This window comes from Myotis daubentonii, chromosome 14, assembly GCF_963259705.1.
Source record: "Myotis daubentonii chromosome 14, mMyoDau2.1, whole genome shotgun sequence".
Classification (NCBI taxonomy): domain Eukaryota; kingdom Metazoa; phylum Chordata; class Mammalia; order Chiroptera; family Vespertilionidae; genus Myotis; species Myotis daubentonii.
Window position 1 is genome coordinate 19,280,765 of NC_081853.1, and position 21,421 is coordinate 19,302,185.

Genomic DNA, 21,421 nt, shown 5'->3' on the forward strand with positions numbered 1-21,421 from the left:
TATACACTTAGGTTGTTTCTATATCTTGCCTATTGTAAATAATGCTGTAGTTAACATGGATGGGTTACAGATACCTTTTTTAACTTCTTTTATCTACTTTAAATCTCCCAGAAATAAAGAAACATTTTCAAATTATTTTTTTGTTTCTTCTGCTTTTACATTTGAATATAAAATAAAGTAGGATGCTTGTGAGCAAAGAAATGGTTCTCGGTTATAAGGGTTTACACTATCCTCAGTACCAATGGCTAATGTGCCATGTCTGCCACTGATAGAGAAAAAAACTACCCTTAAGAAGTAGCCAAGGAAAATGTCACATTCCCTAAGTCCCTCTGCTCTGGCAGCAGATAGGGAGGACAGAGCCCCTCTGTAGAGGTAGTGGGGGGCCATTAGGGTTGTGACCTTGTTCTCGGCTACATATATTACCCTTCAGTCAATCATTCTTCAGAGAGCGCTTAAGCAGTGATTGCTGCTTTTTACAGATCAGATTCCAGACTGTGGAATCAGACTGATGCTAAATCCCATTTAACCTGGGATTTGGTTTGAGATATTCTCTTCAACTATTAGATATTTTTAATTTTTAATTTTCATTGAGCTAAGTCTGCTACTTTGAGGGTCCAGTGAAAAAGATTTATGAAGGAAAAAACATGTAAATATGTTCTAAAACTTCTGTAGTCACTTGCAATGATTCTACTATAGTAGTTCTCAAACATTAGCATGCATGTGTGCACATTAAAATCACCTGGAAAGCTTAACACATTAAGTGCCAAGCCTGTTTTGTCTTCCTTTCCATTTAGCCCGCGATATCCGATTTCACCAATATGCTGGCATCACCAGTGACTGACGAGTCCAGGTGGAAAGTATAGTGTCAGTCACCGGTGTTAACATGTTAACAAATCAATTGAAGCCTAAGCCCACTGCACAGAGATGTGATTTGATGGTGATCTCAAGCTTTATTTCTTTAGTTCCAAACTATTTTAACCTGTATTTTTAAAACTTCTTTATGGATATATATTCTACTTGATTAGTAAGTATTTTAGAAAATAATTGTAAATATATTTATGGAATATAGGTGTACAACGATGCGCACATCCTGGAAAAGTTACTCAAAGATAAAAGGAAAGAGCTGGGACCACTGCCTGATGATGATGACATGGCTTCTCCCAAACTCAAGCTGAGTAAGGCAACCTCACAGTTTGTTATTCCATTTAGTCTATCAAGGATAGATTACTGATTTGCTGAAAAATCCTATATAATAAAGCATGGGTATGCAAATTGACCGTCACTGTGCCACAAAGATGGCAGCACCCACAGCGGAGGCGGGATTTCCGTAACAAGATGGCTGCACCCACAGCGGAGGCTGAGTTCCCGTAACAAGCCTTAACGAACAATCAGCAGGGACCTGAGGTTGCACCGCACCCCCCCACCCCATGGGGCTTGACAGAGGACCTCAGGCTGTGCCCCCTGCCCTGATGCCATGCTAGGGGACCTCAGGCCACACCCCTGGCCCAGGACCAGGCAGGGGGACCACAGGCCATGCCCCCCACCCCACCCAGCGGGGCTTGAGGGGGGACTTGAGGCTGCACTCCCCACCCCAGCACCAGGCCAGGGGACCTAAGACCGTGCCCCCGCCCGGTGGGGCTTGACGGGAGACCTCAAGGTGTGCCTCCCACCCCAGTGTTGGGCCGGGGGACCTCAGGCTGCGCCCCCCACCCTGGCACCAGGCTGAGGGACCTCAGGCTGTGCCCCCGACCCCGGCGCCAGGCTGAGGAACCTCAGGCCGCGCCCCCTGCCCAGTGGAGCTTGACGGGGGACCTCAGGCCATGCCTCCTACATAGTGGGGCTTGACAGGGGACCTCAAGGTGCACCCCCCACCCCAGTGCTGGGCCGAGGGACCTCAGGCCGCTCCTTTCACCCCGGACCAGGGAACCTCAGGCCGTGTCCCCCACCCAGCAGGGCTTGACAGGGGACCTAAGGCTGTGCCTCTTTCCCATGGGGCTTGATGGGGGACCTCAGGCCACACCCCCCTCCCCCCCCCCCCCCGCCCCGCATGGTGGGGCTTGACAAGGCATCTCAGGCCACATCCCCCACACGGTGGGGCTTGACGGGGGACCTCATGGCTCTCCCCCCGACCCCCTGCCCCCAGCCCAGGCTGGGGGACCTGAGGCCGTGCCCCCCACCTTGGCACTGGGCCAGGGGACCTGAGGCTGTGCCCCCCGCCCGGCAGCCCTTGACAAGGGTGGGACCGGCCGGGTCTGGATCTAGCCCAATCAGGGAGCGGGGTCTGGTCGGGTCTGGGTCTCATGTGATTTTGAGGCACACGTGGGTGGGTGGGGACTTGACTCTGGTCCCGTGGTGCAGTCCAGACTCTGACAGGAGGAAGATTTTCATATACGTTTTACTAATTTTCTTTCATCTCTGACATTTCTATTATAGAGAAAGGGCAAATAGCAATATTAAAATATTTCCTCTAATTAATCCCCTTTTAATGTGCACGAATTTCATGCATCGGGCCACTAGTACTTAATAAATGGTGAATGCATTTGAACTTGCACTCCAGGATAGAGTTTCTTTCTTCCTCTCAATCATTCACTTTCATATATTAAGTTGTTAAACTGTGGAAAGCATTTGGGAATAGAATATAATGTCAGTGGTGTTTACTTTCTTGAATGTGGTAGATATTTTGTAAATGTTAGTCAGAATAGGTATTTTTTTTCTATATATGATGCCTGAAAGAATGTAGTGGCAAATTTTGGTTTTTGTATGTTTGCTGATTGCTAGAATTAAAAATGAATCCCAGCAACTTCTACTGACAGAGTTTAAGAGTGTAGGGATGTCCAGCCACTGTACTATAAGTTAACTTAGCTGTCTTGAATGTGGTGTGTGGATGGTATTAAAAACTTTGAAGGAAAAGAATAACTCAAAAATAATTACTACCATTGGGCTAAGCAAGACATTTCTGCTTTATTAAAATTTATAATTAATGAAGTAAATACCAACCAATGATAGTGGTGTTGTCATATTTTTTTAGAGCCATATTTACTGAATAGGGAAATATGATTCTACTTTTTAAATGAAATGACTGTACACTGAACTTTACAATAGCTTTGGTGATGATTTTTTTTAAGTTATTTGTCTTTTCATGGAATTGTAAAAGCATACAAAAAAGGTTTGCAGAAATGAAATACTTTTTTCTACTTTTTAGAGACACAGTGCCTTTTAAAACTAGAACTGGCCCTGACCAGGTAACTCAGCTGATTAGAACATTGACTCGATACACCAAGGTTGCAGATTTGATCCCCAGTCACATAGAGAATCAACCAATGAATGCATAAATAAATGAAACAAATCCAGGTTTCTCTCTCTCTCTCTCTCTCTCTCTCTCTCTCTCTCTCTCTCTCTTCCTCCTTCCCTCTCTCTTCCCCCATTCCCTCCCTCTCTCTAAAATCAACAAGTAAAAAATGAAAAAAACTAGAAGTAATTCTATAAGTTGAGTTAGGACACTAAAATTTGATCAACCAATAAATAGATAATTTAACAGTAGCTAAATATATAAAAATACATGTGTTTCTTTAACTTTGGGGAGGGAGATTTTAACATGTAATGTTACCTTTTCATTTCTCTATATTACGAAAAATTTCAAACATACACAAGTATAAAGAATGGTATAATGAAATTCTGTATGCTATACCTGTTGCTCAGCATTATCAAGATTGTATTGCCCAGCTGGCATGGCTCAGTGATTGAGCATTGATCTGAGAATCAGGTGGTCATGGTTTGATTCCCGGTCAGGACAAATGTCCAGATTGCAGGCTCGATCCCCAGTGTGGGGCTTGCAGGAGACAGCCAATCAGTGATTCCCTCTCATTGATGTTTCTATCTCTTTCCCCCTCCCCTCCTCTCTGAAATCAATAAAAACATATTCTTTTAAAAAAGATTATATTATACTTATTTCCTATATTCCCTTTTCTTATTTCCTATATTCCTCTTTGGTTCTAACAAAAGAAAATCCAATCATGTCATTTAATTTCTACATAGTTTAGTATACATCTCTGAAATATACAGATACAGCTGACCCTTAAACAACTTGGGGATTTAAGGGTATGTCCCTAAAATTCTCATGTAACTTACGTGAGCCCTCATATGTAGATTCCCATCCCAGGATAAAAAATACTGTTTTTAATACAGGGTTAATTGAATCTGTGGATTCGAAACCCTAGGGATACAGGAGGCTCACTATATGTTTATTGAAAAAAGTCCATCTGTAATGGATCCTCGAAGTTCAAATTAGCGTTCAAGGGTCAAGTCATTATCACATCTAGCAAAATCATCAGTTTCTTTTTTTTAAAATATTTTTTATTGATTTTAGAGAGAGAAGGGAGAGGGCGAGAGAGATAGAAACATTGATGGGCTATCTCTTAGGGATCGAGCCCACAACCTGGACTTGTGCCCAAACTGGGAAATGAATCTGTGACCTCTTGGTGTGTAGGAAGGCACTCAGCCAACTGAGCCACACCGGCCATGAAAAGTAATCAGCTTCTTAGTATCTGGGTCTCATTTAATGACCTATCAAATTTTATTAGTTGTCTCACAAATGTATTTTTACAGTTGGTTTCTTCAGGTCAGGATCTAATCATGTTCTACATATTACATTTGATTGTTATGCCCCTAAACTCATAATCTAGAGCACTTCCCTACTTTTTTTTTAATCCTCATGCCATTGACTCTTTAGGAACCAGGTCACTTTTCTTGTACAGTCCCAAATTCTGGGTTAGTCAGTTCAGTTCACTTGTTAACTTTTTCCTTTATTCCCCTTATTTCTTACAAATGGAATTTAATTATAATGGCTTGACTAGATTCCATTTCAGCTTGTCAAGGATGCTTCATAATAAGTTTCTACAATTGTGTTGTATCACGTTTTAATGCAATGTCTGATTGATGTAGAATACAAAGAAGGTTCACGCGTTGCATTTTTTTTTAATTCTTTATTGTTTAAAGTATTACATATAGTGTTACATATGTCTCCTTTCCCTGCCCCCCACCCCACCCCCAGCACATGCCCTCACCTCCCTAGTGTCTCTGTCCATTGGTTATGCTTATATGCATGCATACAAGTAGTTAGGTTGATCTCTTACCTTCCCGCCCCCCCCCCCCCCCCCACACACACACACACACAAACCTTCCCTCTGAAGTTTGATGGTCTGTTCGATGCTTCTGTGTCTCTGGATCTATTTTTGTTTACCAGTTTATGTTGTTCATTATATTCCACAAATTTATCTTTTTCCGACTGGCGTATTTCACTTAGCATAATACTCTCCATATCCATCCATGCTGTTGCAAATGGTAAGATTTTTTTTTTTACAGCAGCGTAGTATTCCATTGTGTAGATGTACACAATTTTGTTTTTGTTTTTTTTAACAGATCATTGTGCATACTGTGTAATGAAATGGTAGTAGGCAGAACGTGGAATGTAAAGAGACATGTTTTTTTAAATATATTTTATTGATTTTTTACAGAGAGGAAGGGAGAGGGATAGAGTCAGAAACATCAATCAGCTGCCTCCTGCACACCCCCCACTGGGGATGTGCCCGCAACCAAGGCACATGCCCTTGACCGGAATCGAACCCGGGACCCTTTGGTCCACAGGCCGACGCTCTATCCCCCAGTCAGGGCTGTACACATTTTTTTAATCCATTTGTCTGTTGATGGGCACTTAGGTTTTTTCCAAATCTTAGCTGTTGTAAATTGTGCTGCTATGAACATAGGGGTGCATATGTCCTTTCTGATTGGTGTTTTAATTTCTTAGGATATATTCCTAGAAGTGGGATTACTGGGTCAAATGGGAGTTCCATTTTTAATGTTTTGAGGAAACTCCATACTGTTTTCCAAAGTGGCTGCATCAGTCTGCATTCCCACCAACAGTGCATGAGGGTTCCTTTTCTCCACATCCTCGTCAGTGCTTGTCATTTGTCGATTTATTGATGATAGCCATTCTGACAGTTGTGAGATGGTATCTCGTCATTTTGATTTGCATCTCTCAGATGGTTAGTGACTTTGAGCATGTTTTCATATGTCTCTTGGCCTTCTATATGTTCACTTTCGAAAAGTGTCTATTTAAGTCCTTTGCCCATTTTTTGACTGGATTATCTTCCTTTTGTTAAGATATATGAGTTCCCTATAAATTTTGGAGGTTAGGCCCTTATCGGATATAACATTGGCAAATATGTTCTCCCATGCAATGGGCTTTCTTGTTTCTTAAACTTCTGCACAGCAAAAGAAACCATCAACAAAACACACATTGCATTTTAATGATGCTTCTTTTAATTTGTAAATTCCCCTCCACCTCTCTTTTTATTTTTTCCTTCACAGTTGTTGAAAAATGTAGGTTTGTACTATAGTTTCCCACAGTCTGGGTTTTGCTAATCGCATTCCTTTGCCATGCTCTTTTGGCCTTTGTATTTCCTATAATTGGAGCCAGAGATTTGATCAAATTTATATTTGATCCTCATCCCCTCCCTTTGTCACAGAGTCCAACTTCAGAGGTGATATATTATCTTCCATAAGGTGGCATGTGATATCTGGTTGTTTCTCTCCATTATGTTAACAGCTACTGATGCTCAGCTATTGATTCATTAAAGAGATGTAAAAGTGGTGATAATTTTATGTTAACATTTCTTACTAGCTGGAATACTTATATAGAGAAATTTTTCCTCATTCAATATTGGATTGCCTGGTGGTACGGTTTTTGGTTGCTTTTGTTTTTTGAAAGGATGAAAGCTAGATTTTCCTCCCTTCCCCCTTTACTTACCAGTTTTCAGAATACTGCATTGGTTTACTGACATCTCCAACATTTACCTGGTTATTTGTTTGCTAGAGGCCCAGTGCACGAAATTCATGCATTCAGGGTGGGGAGGGTCCCTCAGCCCAGCCTGCACCCTCTCACAGTCTGGGAGACCTCAGGGGATGTCTCACTGATGGCTTAGGCCCGCTCCCTGTCCTAAGCCATCAGTCAGATATCCTTAGCACTGCCACGGAAGCATGAGAGGCTCCTGCCACTGCCGTTGCACTCACCAGCCATGAGCTCGGCTTCTGGCTGAGCGGCACTCCCGCTGTGGGAGCACACTGACCAAGGGGCAGCTCCTACCTTGAACATCTGCCCCTGGTGGTCAGTGTGCGTCATAGCAACCAGTCATTCTGCCATTCAGTCGATTTGCATATTAGCCTTTTATTATATAGGATTTTTATGTATCATTAAGAACTACTAGATTTAAACATATTGCTGAATTTTAACCCATTTAGTTATTGTCCTTATTGATGCTAATGTTGTCCCAGGCTGGCTGCTATGTTCTTTTGACATGGCCATGGTAAGAAATCAAAACTATATAGGGATATACTGTACTGCTACTGGGTTGGTCATTGTTTCTAGGATTTTCATTGGACAGATGTAGGAAAGGGGTGTGTGTGTGTGTGTGTGTGTGTGTGTGTGTGTGTTTTATATTTAAAGATGAAATACATTTTAAGTTCATACTATTACTCTCAATTGAGATATAAAGCTATAAGGTTTTTATTTAGTGTCCTGTTTTAACATCTATCTCTTTTTCACTCATGATGAAACTCTCAATCCTCAGGGATTCCACTGGTGATGGAATTAGAATGCCACATAACTACTCATTTTCTTTGTTCTCCCATATTCACATAACAGTATTTACCCTCTGTTGGGGGCCAGATGTAAGCTGGCAAGGTCCTTGCACCTGAAGGGGCTAGCAAGGCTGGAACCCTTACCCACACAGTTTTCCCAGACTTGTTTGGATGGCGATTATCAGTAGAATAAGAACAGCCTTTCATGGCTTACCAAGAAGTCTGTAACTATTTACTGAGATATGCTGTACTGAGAACTTGTCCTTCTGCTGTGTCTCTCCCTTAGAGATTAAGAGGAACAAAGAATACATTCCTCTTAACAGACCTCCTATTCAATGTCTTGTGTATAAATAGGATTGTGTAGCTAATAACCTTGCTTCAGTTCCTCGAAAGCTGTAGTCCTCCCAATCTTGCTTTCCTATCTTTCTTTTCTCAATTCCCACCTCCCTGCCTCAGCCCGGCTCAACCTGTCAGGCTGGCCCTGACAACCCTCCAACCAAAAACATGATTATTGAAACAGTATAAATTTTTCCCAGTTCTTTCTTTGCAATAGAATATATTTCACTAGAGATAGGCTAATTACTGTGTTTTACAAATCACTTGGAATAGTCCATTTCTACCAACTATGTACAAGTTTAGGTTCATTTATTTCATTTTATCCATTTAACATTAACTCTTTTTTCAGGTAGGAAGAGTGGTGTTTCTCCTAAAAAATCAAAATACATGACACCAATGCAGCAGAAACTAAATGAAGTATATGAAGCTGTAAAGAACTATACTGATAAGAGGGGTCGCCGCCTCAGTGCCATATTTCTGAGACTTCCCTCCAGATCTGAGCTGCCTGACTACTACCTGACCATTAAAAAGCCAATGGACATGGAAAAAATTCGAAGTCATATGATGGCCAACAAATACCAAGATATAGACTCCATGGTTGAGGACTTTGTTATGATGTTTAACAATGCCTGTACATACAATGAGCCTGAGTCTTTGATCTACAAAGATGCCCTTGTCCTACACAAAGTCCTGCTTGAAACTCGGAGAGACCTAGAGGGAGATGAGGACTCGCATGTTCCAAATGTTACCTTGCTGATTCAAGAGCTTATCCACAATCTTTTTGTGTCAGTCATGAGTCACCAGGATGATGAGGGAAGGTGCTACAGTGACTCCTTAGCAGAAATTCCTGCTGTGGATCCCAGCTTTCCAAACAAACCTCCTCTTACTTTTGACATAATTAGGAAGAATGTTGAAAATAATCGCTACCGGCGGCTTGATTTATTTCAAGAGCATATGTTTGAAGTATTAGAAAGGGCAAGAAGGATGAATCGGTATGTTTTCAAAACCACTTCTTTTTTTATATATATATAAACTGTGATATTTATTATTAAACAGAAGAATTCTGCTTTGATGTACTGTTTCAGCTTAGGTGCATGATTACAGTTGGTGGAGTGCTATTTTGAATTCTGATTAGCCAGAACTTCTAGAGAGAGGGCATCTAGATTAGGACTGATGAGAAGAAGGAATAAGACAAAATTAGAGATCTGTTGAAAAGCAAAACTTAAAATACAGCCTTTCACAAATTTTTAAGAGCGAGAGAGTGGAAGGAAGGGGGAGAGACAGAGAGAAACATCAATGTGAGAGAGAAACATCGATTGGTTGCTTTCTGCATGCACCCTGACCAGGGTCGGGGATCGAACCTGCAACCAAGGTACATGCTTTTAATTGGAATTGAACCTGGGTCCCTTCAGTCCATGGACTGACACTCTATCCACTGAGCTGAACCAGTTTGGGTCACAAAATATTTTTTTAAAGGATAAAGTTTATAATTAGAAATAGTTGTATGGTTTTCTTTTGAAGTTTAATTTCAATTCAAGCATACTTTAAATAAGTTAAAATTGTTTTAAGGTATTGATCTGAGATTAAACTGATTTAAATTTGGTCACCATTTCAAGTACCTAAAGGACTCTTTTTTCTTTATGATCCTCACTAGAGGATATTTTTCCATTGACTTTTAGAAAGAGGGAAAGACAAAAATATCATTGTGAGAGAAACATTGATTGGTTGCCTCCTGCACGAGCCCTGACCAGGGCCCAGGCCGGGTAGGAACCTGCAACTGAGGTACATGCTGTTGACTGGAATCAAACCCAGGACCCTTTGGTCTGCAGGCCAACACTCTGTCCACTGAGCCAAACTGTCCAGGGCAGGACTTTTTGTTTTTAAATCTCAGATTTCTCCCTTTAAGTGCCTTCTGCTGACATTAAATGTTCTAAAACAGTGGTCAGCAAACTGCGGCTCGCAAGCCACATGCGGCTCTTTGGCCCCTTGAGTGTGGCTCTTCCACAAAATACCACATGCAGGCGCACATGTACAGTGCGATTAAAACTTCGTGGCCCATGCGCAGAAGTCGGTATTTTGTGGAAGAGCTACATTCAAGGGGCCAAAGAGCCGCAGTTTGCCAACCACTGTTCTAAAAGAAGCGATCAAATTTAAATTTCCATCAAGCTTAAATTCCCTTTTAATTTTGATTTGTCATACATTTTTGCCACACAACAATAGTATGCTCGACAGTTAAAACAATTTCAGTTCAGCAATTACAGTGTGTCTTCTTTATGCTCTTGGAGTCACTTGGAGGAATATAAAAAGTTAAAGATACAGACTCTCCCTTCTTAGAGCTTGCAGTCTATCATACTGAGAATTAGACTTTTAGGCAGTTAGGATGGGTAATTCCTTCTGTGGAGTCTGTGAAGCCTGCATTTTTTTGGATCTTGACAGAAAAATTAATAGTAATGTTTGCTATTCCTGTTTAGCACGTGTTCTTCATAAATCACCATGGTAATAAGCACGTTATGTAAATCTGTAAATTCTAGATAATCTCTAGAATAGCCATTCTAGGTAGGTGATAATCTTCCTAGTTTGCATGTGAAATAGAAATTCACAGCCTGGCCCATGTGGTTCAGTGGTTGAGCGTTGACCCATGAACCAAGAGGTCACCAGTTTGATTCTTGGGTCGGGGCACATACTGAGATTGTGGGCAGCCAATTGATGTTTCTATCTCTCCATTCCTTTCTCTCTAAAATCAATAAAAACATTTTTTTTTTAAAGAAGTGCACAGAGAGAAGTTGCCCAAAGCCACATAACTAGTAAGTGTGGTGGCTTGTTTTGTTACCCACTGGAGAGGGATAGGACTGAGACAGTCCCCAAGACACCAGTCATGGAGCACAGCCATGGATGATAAGGCTTGAGCAGTTCTATGCTCTAAGAACTTGAAGTCTGACGATTGTGATAGGACCTGTGCTTAGGGAAAAATAGTTCCAGGCATGAGACAACATATAACAAATTGATATTTAGTAAAGATGATGGAGTAAGGAACTTTGCACTAGAGTTCTAAAAAGGCTTGAGGCATCAGGAAAAATGAACGCATGCGTGGGATTCTTTTAAGACAAGTGGTATGAGTTAATGGCATAGGATTAGGAAAGGAATATGGTGTGTTCAAGGAACAGGTGGAGTTGAGTTCAGATTGGAGAAGCCCTGGAGTGACCCATTTGGGAAATGGTCCTTATTCTTCCGTAGAGGAAATAGAAATAAAGAGAAAGACCAAGGTTGGGGTGAGGGTGTGTGTGTGTGTACTTTGCAGTCAAATCTGCGTTTGTCAATTATTTTTATTCAACAAATGTTTATTGAGTGGCTATCAGTTATGAGCATTATCTGAATGCATGGGATACACCAGTGGACAAAACAGACAAACCCTGCTTTCATGGAGTTTAGACTTCTGACTTCTGTTCTTGTTCTCAGTTTACTTAAATAGTCTGTAAGTCTAAAGTCACTCTCCACCACATCCCCATTAAAACTTGGTGTTAAGCCCTGGCCGGTTTGGCTCAGTGGATAGAGCGTCGGCCTGCAGACTGAAGCGTCCCAGGTTCGATTCCGGCCAAGGGCATATACCTTGGTTGCGGGCACATCCCCCCAGTAGGAGGTGTGCAGGAGGCAGCTGATCCGATGTTTCTCTCTCATCGATGTTTCTAACTACCCCTCTCCCTTCCTCTCTGTGAAAAATCAATAAAATATATATATTTTTTTTAAATATATATTTTATGTATACAACCGAGGCACATGCCCTTGACCGAAATCGAACCTGGGACTCCTCAATCCACAGGCCAACGCTCTATCCACTGAGCCAAACTGGTCAGGGCAATAAAATATATTTTTTTAAAAACAAATGAACAAAAAAACTTGGTGTTAATTCTGTGAGTCTTTCAAAGTACATTTGTCTCTTACATTATTAGCAGTTTATTTATCTTATATAGGTAACATGATTATTTTAAGAATCAGATTTGTATCCCAAGGAAATGAGTTTTTTTCATTCTCCTGTTGACATGACTGATGCTTGCTTTTGAAGCCTGGGAAATAGAGTCTAAGGTTTATTTATATAAGATAGTGATCAGTTTCACTCTCATGCCCAGAGCTTTGTTGTAAAACATGAGGAAAGCCCTTCTTATCTTTGTGAATGAATATCATACTTAAGAAAAACCCATTCTGCCCCTGGGGCTCGGGTTGAGCATCAACCTGTAAACCAGATATTCACGGTTTGATTCCTGGTCAGGGCACATGCCCAGGTTGCATGCTCAATCCCCAGTGGGGGGCGTGCAGGAGGTAGCCAATCAGTGATTCTCATGATTGATGTTTCTATCTCTCCTCCCTTCCTCTCTGAAATAAATATATATATAAAACCTATGCTGGGGTGAGTGGAGGTGGAAAAGGGTATAGAGTGGATAAATGGTGATAGAAAAAAAATAAAAGGGGAGGGTAGGGAATAACCCATGCTGCTGAGATGGAGATGTATCATCAGTTTAGTGAATGATGATAAACCATGGCGTTATTTACTATATCGCCAGTCATGAAGATAGATGTTCCAGAAATATTAAGTTCATGAATTGAATGAAGTCCATATGCAGTAGATTTTCATGTTCACACTTCTTCACACTTACCTTTATCCACCACTGCTCCCAACATCATCTAGGACTTCATACCCTGAAATAGAAGGGATCTGAACAGTGAGGCATAGAAAAGTGCACTCAGGTGACAGTAGTTTGTCTATCAGCAGTATTCAGTAATAGCACAGTGCTGACTCCTGCCAGTTGGCCTCTAGCTTTCCTAATCTGCTGGCAGTAGTCCAGGATTAAGTATTCTGACTCCATTGCAGGTAAGGGGACAAGGACAAGGGAAGCACTAAGAGCCTCCTAAATCTGAATTCTTCTACTGAATGTCTGACGTATCTGTAAGGATTACCCACCAATTATGTGTAATAAGAGTTATTTCTTTTTCCACCTTGAGATTTTGGTCTTGCACATTTAGGGAATACCTAGCCTCTTAGATTAATAGATTCTTTATATTATTTTATTTAAATAAAACAGAAAGGATATGTCCAATGTTTAAAGGCTCTGTAAGGAAACATCCGGCCCTAGTCAGTTTGGCTCAGTGGATAGACTGTTGGCCTGCTTACTGAAGGTTCTCAGGTTTGATTCTGGTCAAGGGCACGTACCTGGGTTGCAGGCTCAATCCCTGGCCCTGGTCAGGGCTCGTGCAGGAAGCAACCAATCTAGTCTCTCTCTCACATCAGTGTTTCTGTCTGTCTCTCCTCCTCCCTTCCACTCTCTAAAAAATCAATGGAAAAATATCCTCGGATGAGGATTAACATCAAAAAGGAATATCCATTACTAAACCACATGACATGATGGAATTATAAATTTGCCCTTTTTCATTGTGACATTGATTACCAAAAGTGTTTTAATTTTATTTTTAAAATTGTAAGCTATTTTTTTTATTAAATCTTTATTGTTCAGATTATTACATTTGTTCCTCTTTCCTCCCCCCCGCCCATAACTCCCCTCCTTCCAGTTCCCACCCCACCCTCCGCCCTCACTCCCCACCCACTGTCCTCATCCATAGGTGCACGATTTTTGTCCAGTCTCTTCCCTCATCTCCCACACCCCTTTCCCCCCCAAGAATAGTCAGTCCATTCCCTTTCTATGTCCCTGATTCTGTTATAATCAACAGTTCATTCTGTTCATCAGATTATTTATTCACTTGATTCTTAGATTCACTTGTTGATAGATGCATATTTGTTGTTCATAATTTGTATCTTTACCTTTTTCTTCTTCTTCCTCTTCTTAAAGGATACCTTTCAGCATTTCATATAATCCTGGTTTGGTGGTGATGAACTCCTTTAGCTTTTCCTTATCTGTGAAGCTCTTTATCTGACCTTCAATTCTGAATGATAGCTTTGCTGGATAAAGTAATCTTGGTTGTAGGTTCTTGGTATTCATCACTTTGAATATTTCTTGCCACTCCCTTCTGGCCTGCAAAGTTTCTGTTGAGAAATCCGCTGACAGTCATATGGGTGTTCCCTTGTAGGTAACTGAGTTTCTTTCTCTTGCTGCTTTTAAGATTCTCTCTTTGTCTTTTGCTCTTGGCATTTTAATTATGATGTGTCTTGGTGTGGTCCTCTTTGGATTCCTTTTGTTTGGGGTTCTCTGCACTTCCTGGAGTTGTAAGTCTATTTCTTTCACCAGGTAGGGGAAGTTTTCTGTCATTATTTCTCCAAATAGGTTTTCAGTATCTTGCTCTCTCTCATCTTCTGGCACCCCTATAATTCTGATGTTGGTACGCTTGAAGCTGTCCCAGAGGCTCCTTACACTATCTTCATATTTTCGGATTCTTTTTTCATTTTGCTTTTCTGGATGGGTGTTTTTTGCTTCTTCGCATTTCAAATCTTTGACTTGATTCTTGCGCTCCTCTGGTCTGCTGTTGTGAGTCTGTATGGTATTCTTTATTTCAGTCAGTGTATGCTTAATTTCTATTTTTTTTTTTTTTTTTTTTTTTAAAAATATATTTTATTGATTTTTTACAGAGAGGAAGAGAGAGGGATAGAGAGTTAGAAACATCGATGAGAGAGAAACATCGATTAGCTGCCTCCTGCACGCCCCCCACTGGGGATGTGCCCGCAACCCAGGTACATGCCCTTGACCGGAATCGAACCTGGGACCCTTGAGTCCGCAGGCTGACGCTCTATCCACTGAGCCAAACCGGTTCGGCAGTGTATGCTTAATTTCTAGTTGATTCTTTATCATAACATCGAGGGTCTCATTAGATTTCTTGTAGATCTCAATAAGTTTATCGGCGGCTTCTAGACAGTTCTTGAGAGACCTTAAAAGTGTGGTTCAGAACTCTATATCTTCCATTGATAGTTTTGTCCTGTTCCTTTGTCTCCGCATTTTTTATGCTTTCTTGGAGCACCCCCTAGTTGTCTTTGTGCACAGTCTTGTTGTAGTTAAGCCTTGATTGTTGTAGTTAATACTGGGGGGATTTGACCTCCAGGCCAACTGGCTGTGAGAGTCAGCTGTGTCTGCAGTGGGAAAACTTCTGTCCTCTGGGGAGGTGCTAATCTAGCCTTTGCCTGAGGCTATCCGGCAAATGGCTCTATGCAGGGCTTGGACGGGGCGGGTCCCCGGGGATCTACAGGGCGGGCGGAGGGAGCAGTTATGGCTGCTCTCCGTCCCGTCCCTAGAGGCTCTGCCTCTCAGAGTCCCAGCAACCGCTGCAAACCTCGGAGAGAAAGCTGCCCTCACGTTCCGACCGATGCCAGACAGTCCCGCTTGTCCCGTTTGAGTCTGGGTCCCTAGAGGCTCGCCCAGAACTGGAGCTCAGGGCCTGAGCCTCCCTCCGGATTGAAAACAACAACCGCGCAATCAGCCACCAGCCCGCTCCATGCACCTCTGCACCTTTGTATTTTCCGCACTGCGCCTCCTGAGTCTTGGTATGCTGTTCTCTTTTCCTTCTAATTGGAGAATTTCCCCTCAGCCTGCTTTCCTGTGGTTCTGGGTGATGTCCGTTCCGTCTTTTAGTTGTATTTTTGAAGTGGTTGTGCGAGGCAGCATTCTCCGGTGTTTACCTATGTCGCCATCTTGGTTTCTCCTCTAAAATTGTAAGCTATTATAAAATGATTTTTAATTTCTAGTGAACAGTCTTCAGATATTTCTATTCAGAAAACAGGCATCAAAATAGTTTTGTAGGAGTTTCTTTTGTTGGCCAGTTTTAGTCTTATTGCTTTCCTACAAATATTAGCATTTCTAAAACCTGCAAAGAGTTATAAAACCTTTCTGGAAACATCCATTTTGGTTGTTAAAATATTTTTAGATTTTTTTTTTAATTTTCATCTTTTATGATGAAGAGAAGCGGGGGGGGGGGGGGGGGCGGGGGGCTTTGCTAAAGGCTGGTGCTCTGATAGTGGGTGTCAGCAGGCCACACTCCCCTGACCAGAAAGACTATCTATAAAACTGCTGCTAAGATTTTGTCTGTGGTTACCTTTGTGAATACTTTTTTGAGACCCTGGTATTCTTACTTAATATAGTTATACTAGAGGCCTGGTGCACGAATTTGTGCACAAGTGGGGTCTGGCCAGCTCACCCTGATGGGGGCCCATTGGTTAGTGGGGAGGGGCCACGGGCAGTTGGCTGGCCGGCCTCACCCCCAGTTGTGGTGTTGGGGGCTGGTCAAGGTCCAGGCCAGCCAGGGAGGGGGCTGATCAGGGCCTGGATCAGGCTGGTTGGCTGCCGCCGTGCATGTCATAGCCACCAGTCGTTCTGGTCATTCGGCTGTTCCCATCGCTGGGCTTTTATATATGTAGATTTAAGCCTTCCTCGGACCACAGTGAATTGAGATAGTAGTAAAATGTCTACCAGTACAAATTCTGAACTTATTTTCCCTAGCCCTCTCATTTAAAAACTTTTAAAAGTTTTCAATATGACATAATTTTTTCCATCTCTCATTGTGTTGCCTCTGATGGTTCCCAAGAATTATGTGATTATTTCTGGGAAATTAAAATGAACATTGATCTTTAACTATTAAAGGATCCCGCATGACTTTACAGTTTAGGCCAAATATTCTCTGAGTCCTACCAACCTAAGCAACCATGATAATACAACTCCAAAGAGAAGAAAAGAGACATTGCCTAAATTGTTTGTTAACACTTTATGTAATGCATTGGTCCCTCAATTAAGAGAAGGTAAAAATTAATCCAAAGATTAGATGCAAGTCAGTGTTGCACATGATATAGAATCTTAGTATAGTTTTTTATTTTGGCAGCCTCCTGTTGCCAAAATCAACTGGTGATATGCCATGTTCCCCTCTACCCCAAAACTGTATGAGGCCTTTCCTTTTACATGAGCTGTGCAAGGAGCAAGCCTTCATGAAAAGGAAACTGGTGGGCATGAGGCTTACCAAGGAAAAATGACTTATCAAATTCTGTTCTAACGAATTTTAAGGAGATAACCTTCTTAGAACTGTGCAGAAGTACCATTATATCAATTATTGCCATTAAAAAACCATTCGATAGAATTTAATATGTAATTGGGGTGTTTAAAAGAAGCAGCTTGTGTGTCAATAGATATTCTTGATGTTGTTATAGGACAGATTCTGAAATATATGAAGATGCGGTAGAGCTTCAGCAGTTTTTCATTAAAATTCGTGATGAACTCTGCAAAAACGGAGAGATTCTTCTTTCACCGGCACTCAGCTATACTACAAAACATTTGCATAATGATGTGGAGAAAGAGAAAAAGGAAAAATTACCGAAAGAAATAGAGGAAGATAAACTAAAACGAGAAGAAGAAAAAAGAGGTTAGTTTCTTTTCGTTTTATTAAATATCAAGAAATATACTGTTTCCTAGCTTGCCTTATAATTAGCTGTGGAGTAGAGTCCTGTTTGAATAAATGATGACTCAGGGTGTTAACACTTTCCAAGTAGACATGGTAAGATAGAAATTTCTTTTTTTTTTAATATGTTGTATTGAGTTTTTACAGAGGGATAGAGAGTTAGAAACATCAGTGAGAGAGAAGCATTGATCAGCTGCCTCCTGCACACCCCCTACTGGGGATGTGCCCTCAACCAAGGTACATGCCCTTGACCAGAATCGAACCTGGGACCTCTCAGTCCCCAGGCCGACGCTCTATCCAGTGAGCCAAACCAGCCAGGGCAGATGGAAATGTTTTTATCAATATCGATTTGGTCATCAGATGGGAAAAAGATTGGAAGTTACATGTGACACAGCTATTGCCCTGATATTTCAGGAACATAGTCAATTAATTCACAAGTGTGGGAGATTTATACTATTTGTAGATAAAAACCTAAGGGGCCCAGCTAGGGCTAGAAAGCATTTTCAGCTTTGTAGCCCCATTATTCAGCAATATGTGTCTTCTCCTACAGACTCTAGGCCAGATAAATAGAGGGTATTTTGATTGAACCTGACAACTAGAAGGAATTTTTTGAAATTTTAATTGTATCAACCTAAAATACTACTTCGAGTCACTTGTTTTAAGTAAGAAATATTTTGACAGTGCGAGCTTTTTATTAGAAATTTGTTCATTGCTGGTAAAGTTCAAGTTCACATAGGTACCTAGAATATATGACTTTTTAAGAGTTATACTAGTATTTATCATAGAATTTTTAGGCAAAAAAATAAATTAAGTTGATTTAAACAAGTTTTTATAAGCAACGACATATGCAAAAAAGAAGAGAGAGGAACCTGGTTGGTGAGAATAATAATTTTACCAGCATAGGGCTAACGGCAAAATCCAGCAGCTTTGCTGTCAGAGGGGATGTACTCATTTAGGATGGCAATTGGCGGGTGTGGGGGCGGCGGTGGTGAGGAGGTTCTCTGTCTTTGTCAGCGAAAAGTGATAGATGCAAAAATGAATGGGGTAAACCTGCAGTTTTACTAGTCCGACATGACAATGGGGTTGAGGAACATCCAAAAAATTAGCTGTAGAAGGGATGAGATAAGTTCTCCACACAGGCTTAGATAATTGGAAAACTATGCATGTGGAAGGGAAATATGAGAACTGGATGAAAAGCAAGATGCAAGTGATACTTGAAAGTTGGCTACAACTTTGAATGCATTCCCCAAACCACACTTGTCATAAAGACATATAAGACATATTAGACTGAATACAGATAAATCATTAGAGGTTGAATCCTTACAGGTTTGAGGTACTTTAGTACAATCACCACCTAAATCATTCATTGATTGTTAGCTGTGCAGACTTAGGAGCAGCCCTTCATGTCATGTGTCTTATTATACTTACACTAGGAGTCTCAGAGAAGAGGAGAGAAAGAAGGGGGGAGAAAAGTATTTGAATACATAATGGCTGAAAATGTCTCAAATTTGATGTAAACATTAACCTACAGTTCCAAGAATACCAAGTAAGAACACACAAAGAGAACCACATCCAGATATATCATAATCAAACTGCTGAAAGGGAAAATCTTGAAAGGAGCAAAACAAATCATCGTGTAAAAAAAATAATAATAATATGGTAATGGCTCATAAGCAATAGTAGAGGCCAGAAAGCAGTAGAATGATATTCAAAGTACTGAAAGGGAAAAAAACTGAACCAAGAAATTTATATCCAGCAAAACTATTCTTCAGAAATGAAGCTGGAATAAAACATTCCCAGATAAACAAAAACTGAGAGAATCCACTGCTGGCAGATCTTCCCTATCAGAAATAATAAAGGAGGAGCTTTGGGCCAAAAGAAAATGATACCAGGTGATAACTAGAATCCATAAGAAGTACTGAGGAGTATTGGAAATGCTAAATATGTGGGTAAATATAAAAGACCATGTTTGCAATTTTTCTACTTATTTTAAAAATATTAGGTTGTTTAAAGGAATTATAATACTGTTGCTATGTTTATAACATTTATAGAATTAATAGCAGATCGTCAAATGCAAATTTTGTTCAATATCATTTCATTATAATGTTGATGAGATGAAGTAAAAACTTAACTCTTGTTTATATCAATTAGCCTATAGTGAAAATTTGTTATGCATCATTTTGTTGTTAATCCTCACCTGAGAATATTTTTCCATTGATTTTTAGGGAGAGTGGAAGAGAGAGGGAAAGACAGAGAGAAACATTGATGTGAGGGAAACACATCGATTGGTTGCCTCCTGCATGAGCCCCAACCAGGGCCCCGGGCCAGGGAGGAGCCTGCAACCAAGGTACGTGCACTTGACCGGAATCGAACCCAGGACCCTTTGGTCCACAGGCTGACGCTCTATCCCCTGAGCCAAACGAGCTAGGGCTGTTATGCATCATTTTGCTTAAAGTTGATATCAATTGCTAAGTGAAGACTTAATGTATATGACAGTAACAGCACAAAAAAACTGAACTATATTGGATCAAAGTTGCATTATTTAATGAAATTAAGCCAGTATTAACTTGAAGTAGATGGTGGTAAATTAAAGATGCATATCGTAATGCTACTTGAAAAAATTAGCAAAAGAAGTTAACACAGGAATTAAAAATGATACTCCAAAAATCTTTGCTTAATACAAATGAAAGCAGTAAAGGAGGAAAAGAGGAACAATAAAACATATTAAAACAAATAGCAAAATGGCGGGCATGAATTCAGTCATATCAATAATTACCTTACATATTGTGAATAGGCTAACCATGCTAATCATAATGCATAGATTATCCGACTGAATTTAAAAAGTAAGATCAACTATATACTGTCTATAAGAGAATCATTTTAGCCCAGCCAGTGTGGCTCAGAGGTTGCACCAACCTGTGAGCCAGAAGGTCCCTGTTCGATTCCCAGTCAGGGCACATGCCCAGGTTGCAGGCTCATTCCCCAGTAGGGGACGTGCAGGAGGCAACCCATCAATGATTCTTTCTCATCATTGATGTTGCTATCTCTTTCTCCCTCTCCCTTCCTCTCTGAAATCAATAAAAATATTATTTTACAAAAAAGAATAATTTTAGATTCAAAGGCATAAATAGGTTGAAAGGAAAAGGAGGGGGGAAATATACCATGAAAAATAGTAACCACAGTGAATTGAAGTGGCTATGTTAATATCAGACAAATAGACTTTAAGAGGAAAAATATTACTAGAGATTAAGAGGAATATTTTCTAATGTTAAAAGGATCAAGAATTATAGTCTCAGTACTCCTTTATCAGCAATTAATAGACCAACTAGACCAAAAATCAGCAAAAAATATAGAATATTGAATAATATTGTTATAGACTGAATGTTTGTGTTCACCCCCAACACCCCCCCCCCAAAAAAAAAAAATTCATGTTATACCATAATCCCCAATGTTAAATTATTTGGAGATGTAGGAGGTAACTAGGTTTGCATGTAGTCACCATGATGGGATTAGTGCTAGTATAAGGGGATAAAGAGGAAGAGACAGCTATCTATGAACCAGAAAGTGAGTTCTTGCCAGATACCAAATCTACTGGCACCTTGATTTTAGACTTCCCAGCCTCCAGATCTGTGAGAAATGAATGTTCGTTGTTTCAGTCACTCAGTATATGGTGGATTTTTTTATAGCAGTCTGAGCTCAGACAAGGACTATTAACCAGCTAGACCTAATTGACATGTGTGAAATACTATATTCAGTGACTGTAGTATACACATTCTTGTTGAGCAGCATAGACCATTATTTAGGATACATCATATGCTAGGTCATAAAAACAAAGTTTCAGAAAATATAAAAAGATTGAAATCACATGAAGTTTGTTCTCTGGAAACAGTGGGATTAGATTAGAAATCAGCAACAGAAAAAAATCTGGAAAATCCCCAAATATTTGGAAATTAGGCAGTACCTTTTTAAGCCATGGATCAAAGGCAATTTTAAAAATCTTGAACTGAATGAAAATGAGAACACTAAAATGTATAGGTTATAGCTAAAGCAGTTCTTAGTAGAGTTTATAGCTTTA

The 21,421-nt window shown here is 40.5% G+C and overlaps 1 protein-coding gene across 38 annotated transcripts in view; it reads left to right on the plus strand.

Annotated features, from left to right (window-relative positions):
* The window catches only part of PBRM1 (polybromo 1), a 126,230-nt gene that overhangs the window by 56,728 nt on the left and 48,081 nt on the right, over nucleotides 1–21,421 (plus strand). For all 38 annotated transcript variants that reach the window (XM_059663326.1, XM_059663328.1, XM_059663314.1 and 35 more), the window contains 3 exons: nucleotides 1,070–1,175; nucleotides 8,321–8,963; nucleotides 17,099–17,310. In XM_059663326.1, coding sequence (XP_059519309.1) covers nucleotides 1,070–1,175; nucleotides 8,321–8,963; nucleotides 17,099–17,310 — 961 coding nt within the window. The remainder of the gene's footprint in view (nucleotides 1–1,069; nucleotides 1,176–8,320; nucleotides 8,964–17,098; nucleotides 17,311–21,421) is intronic.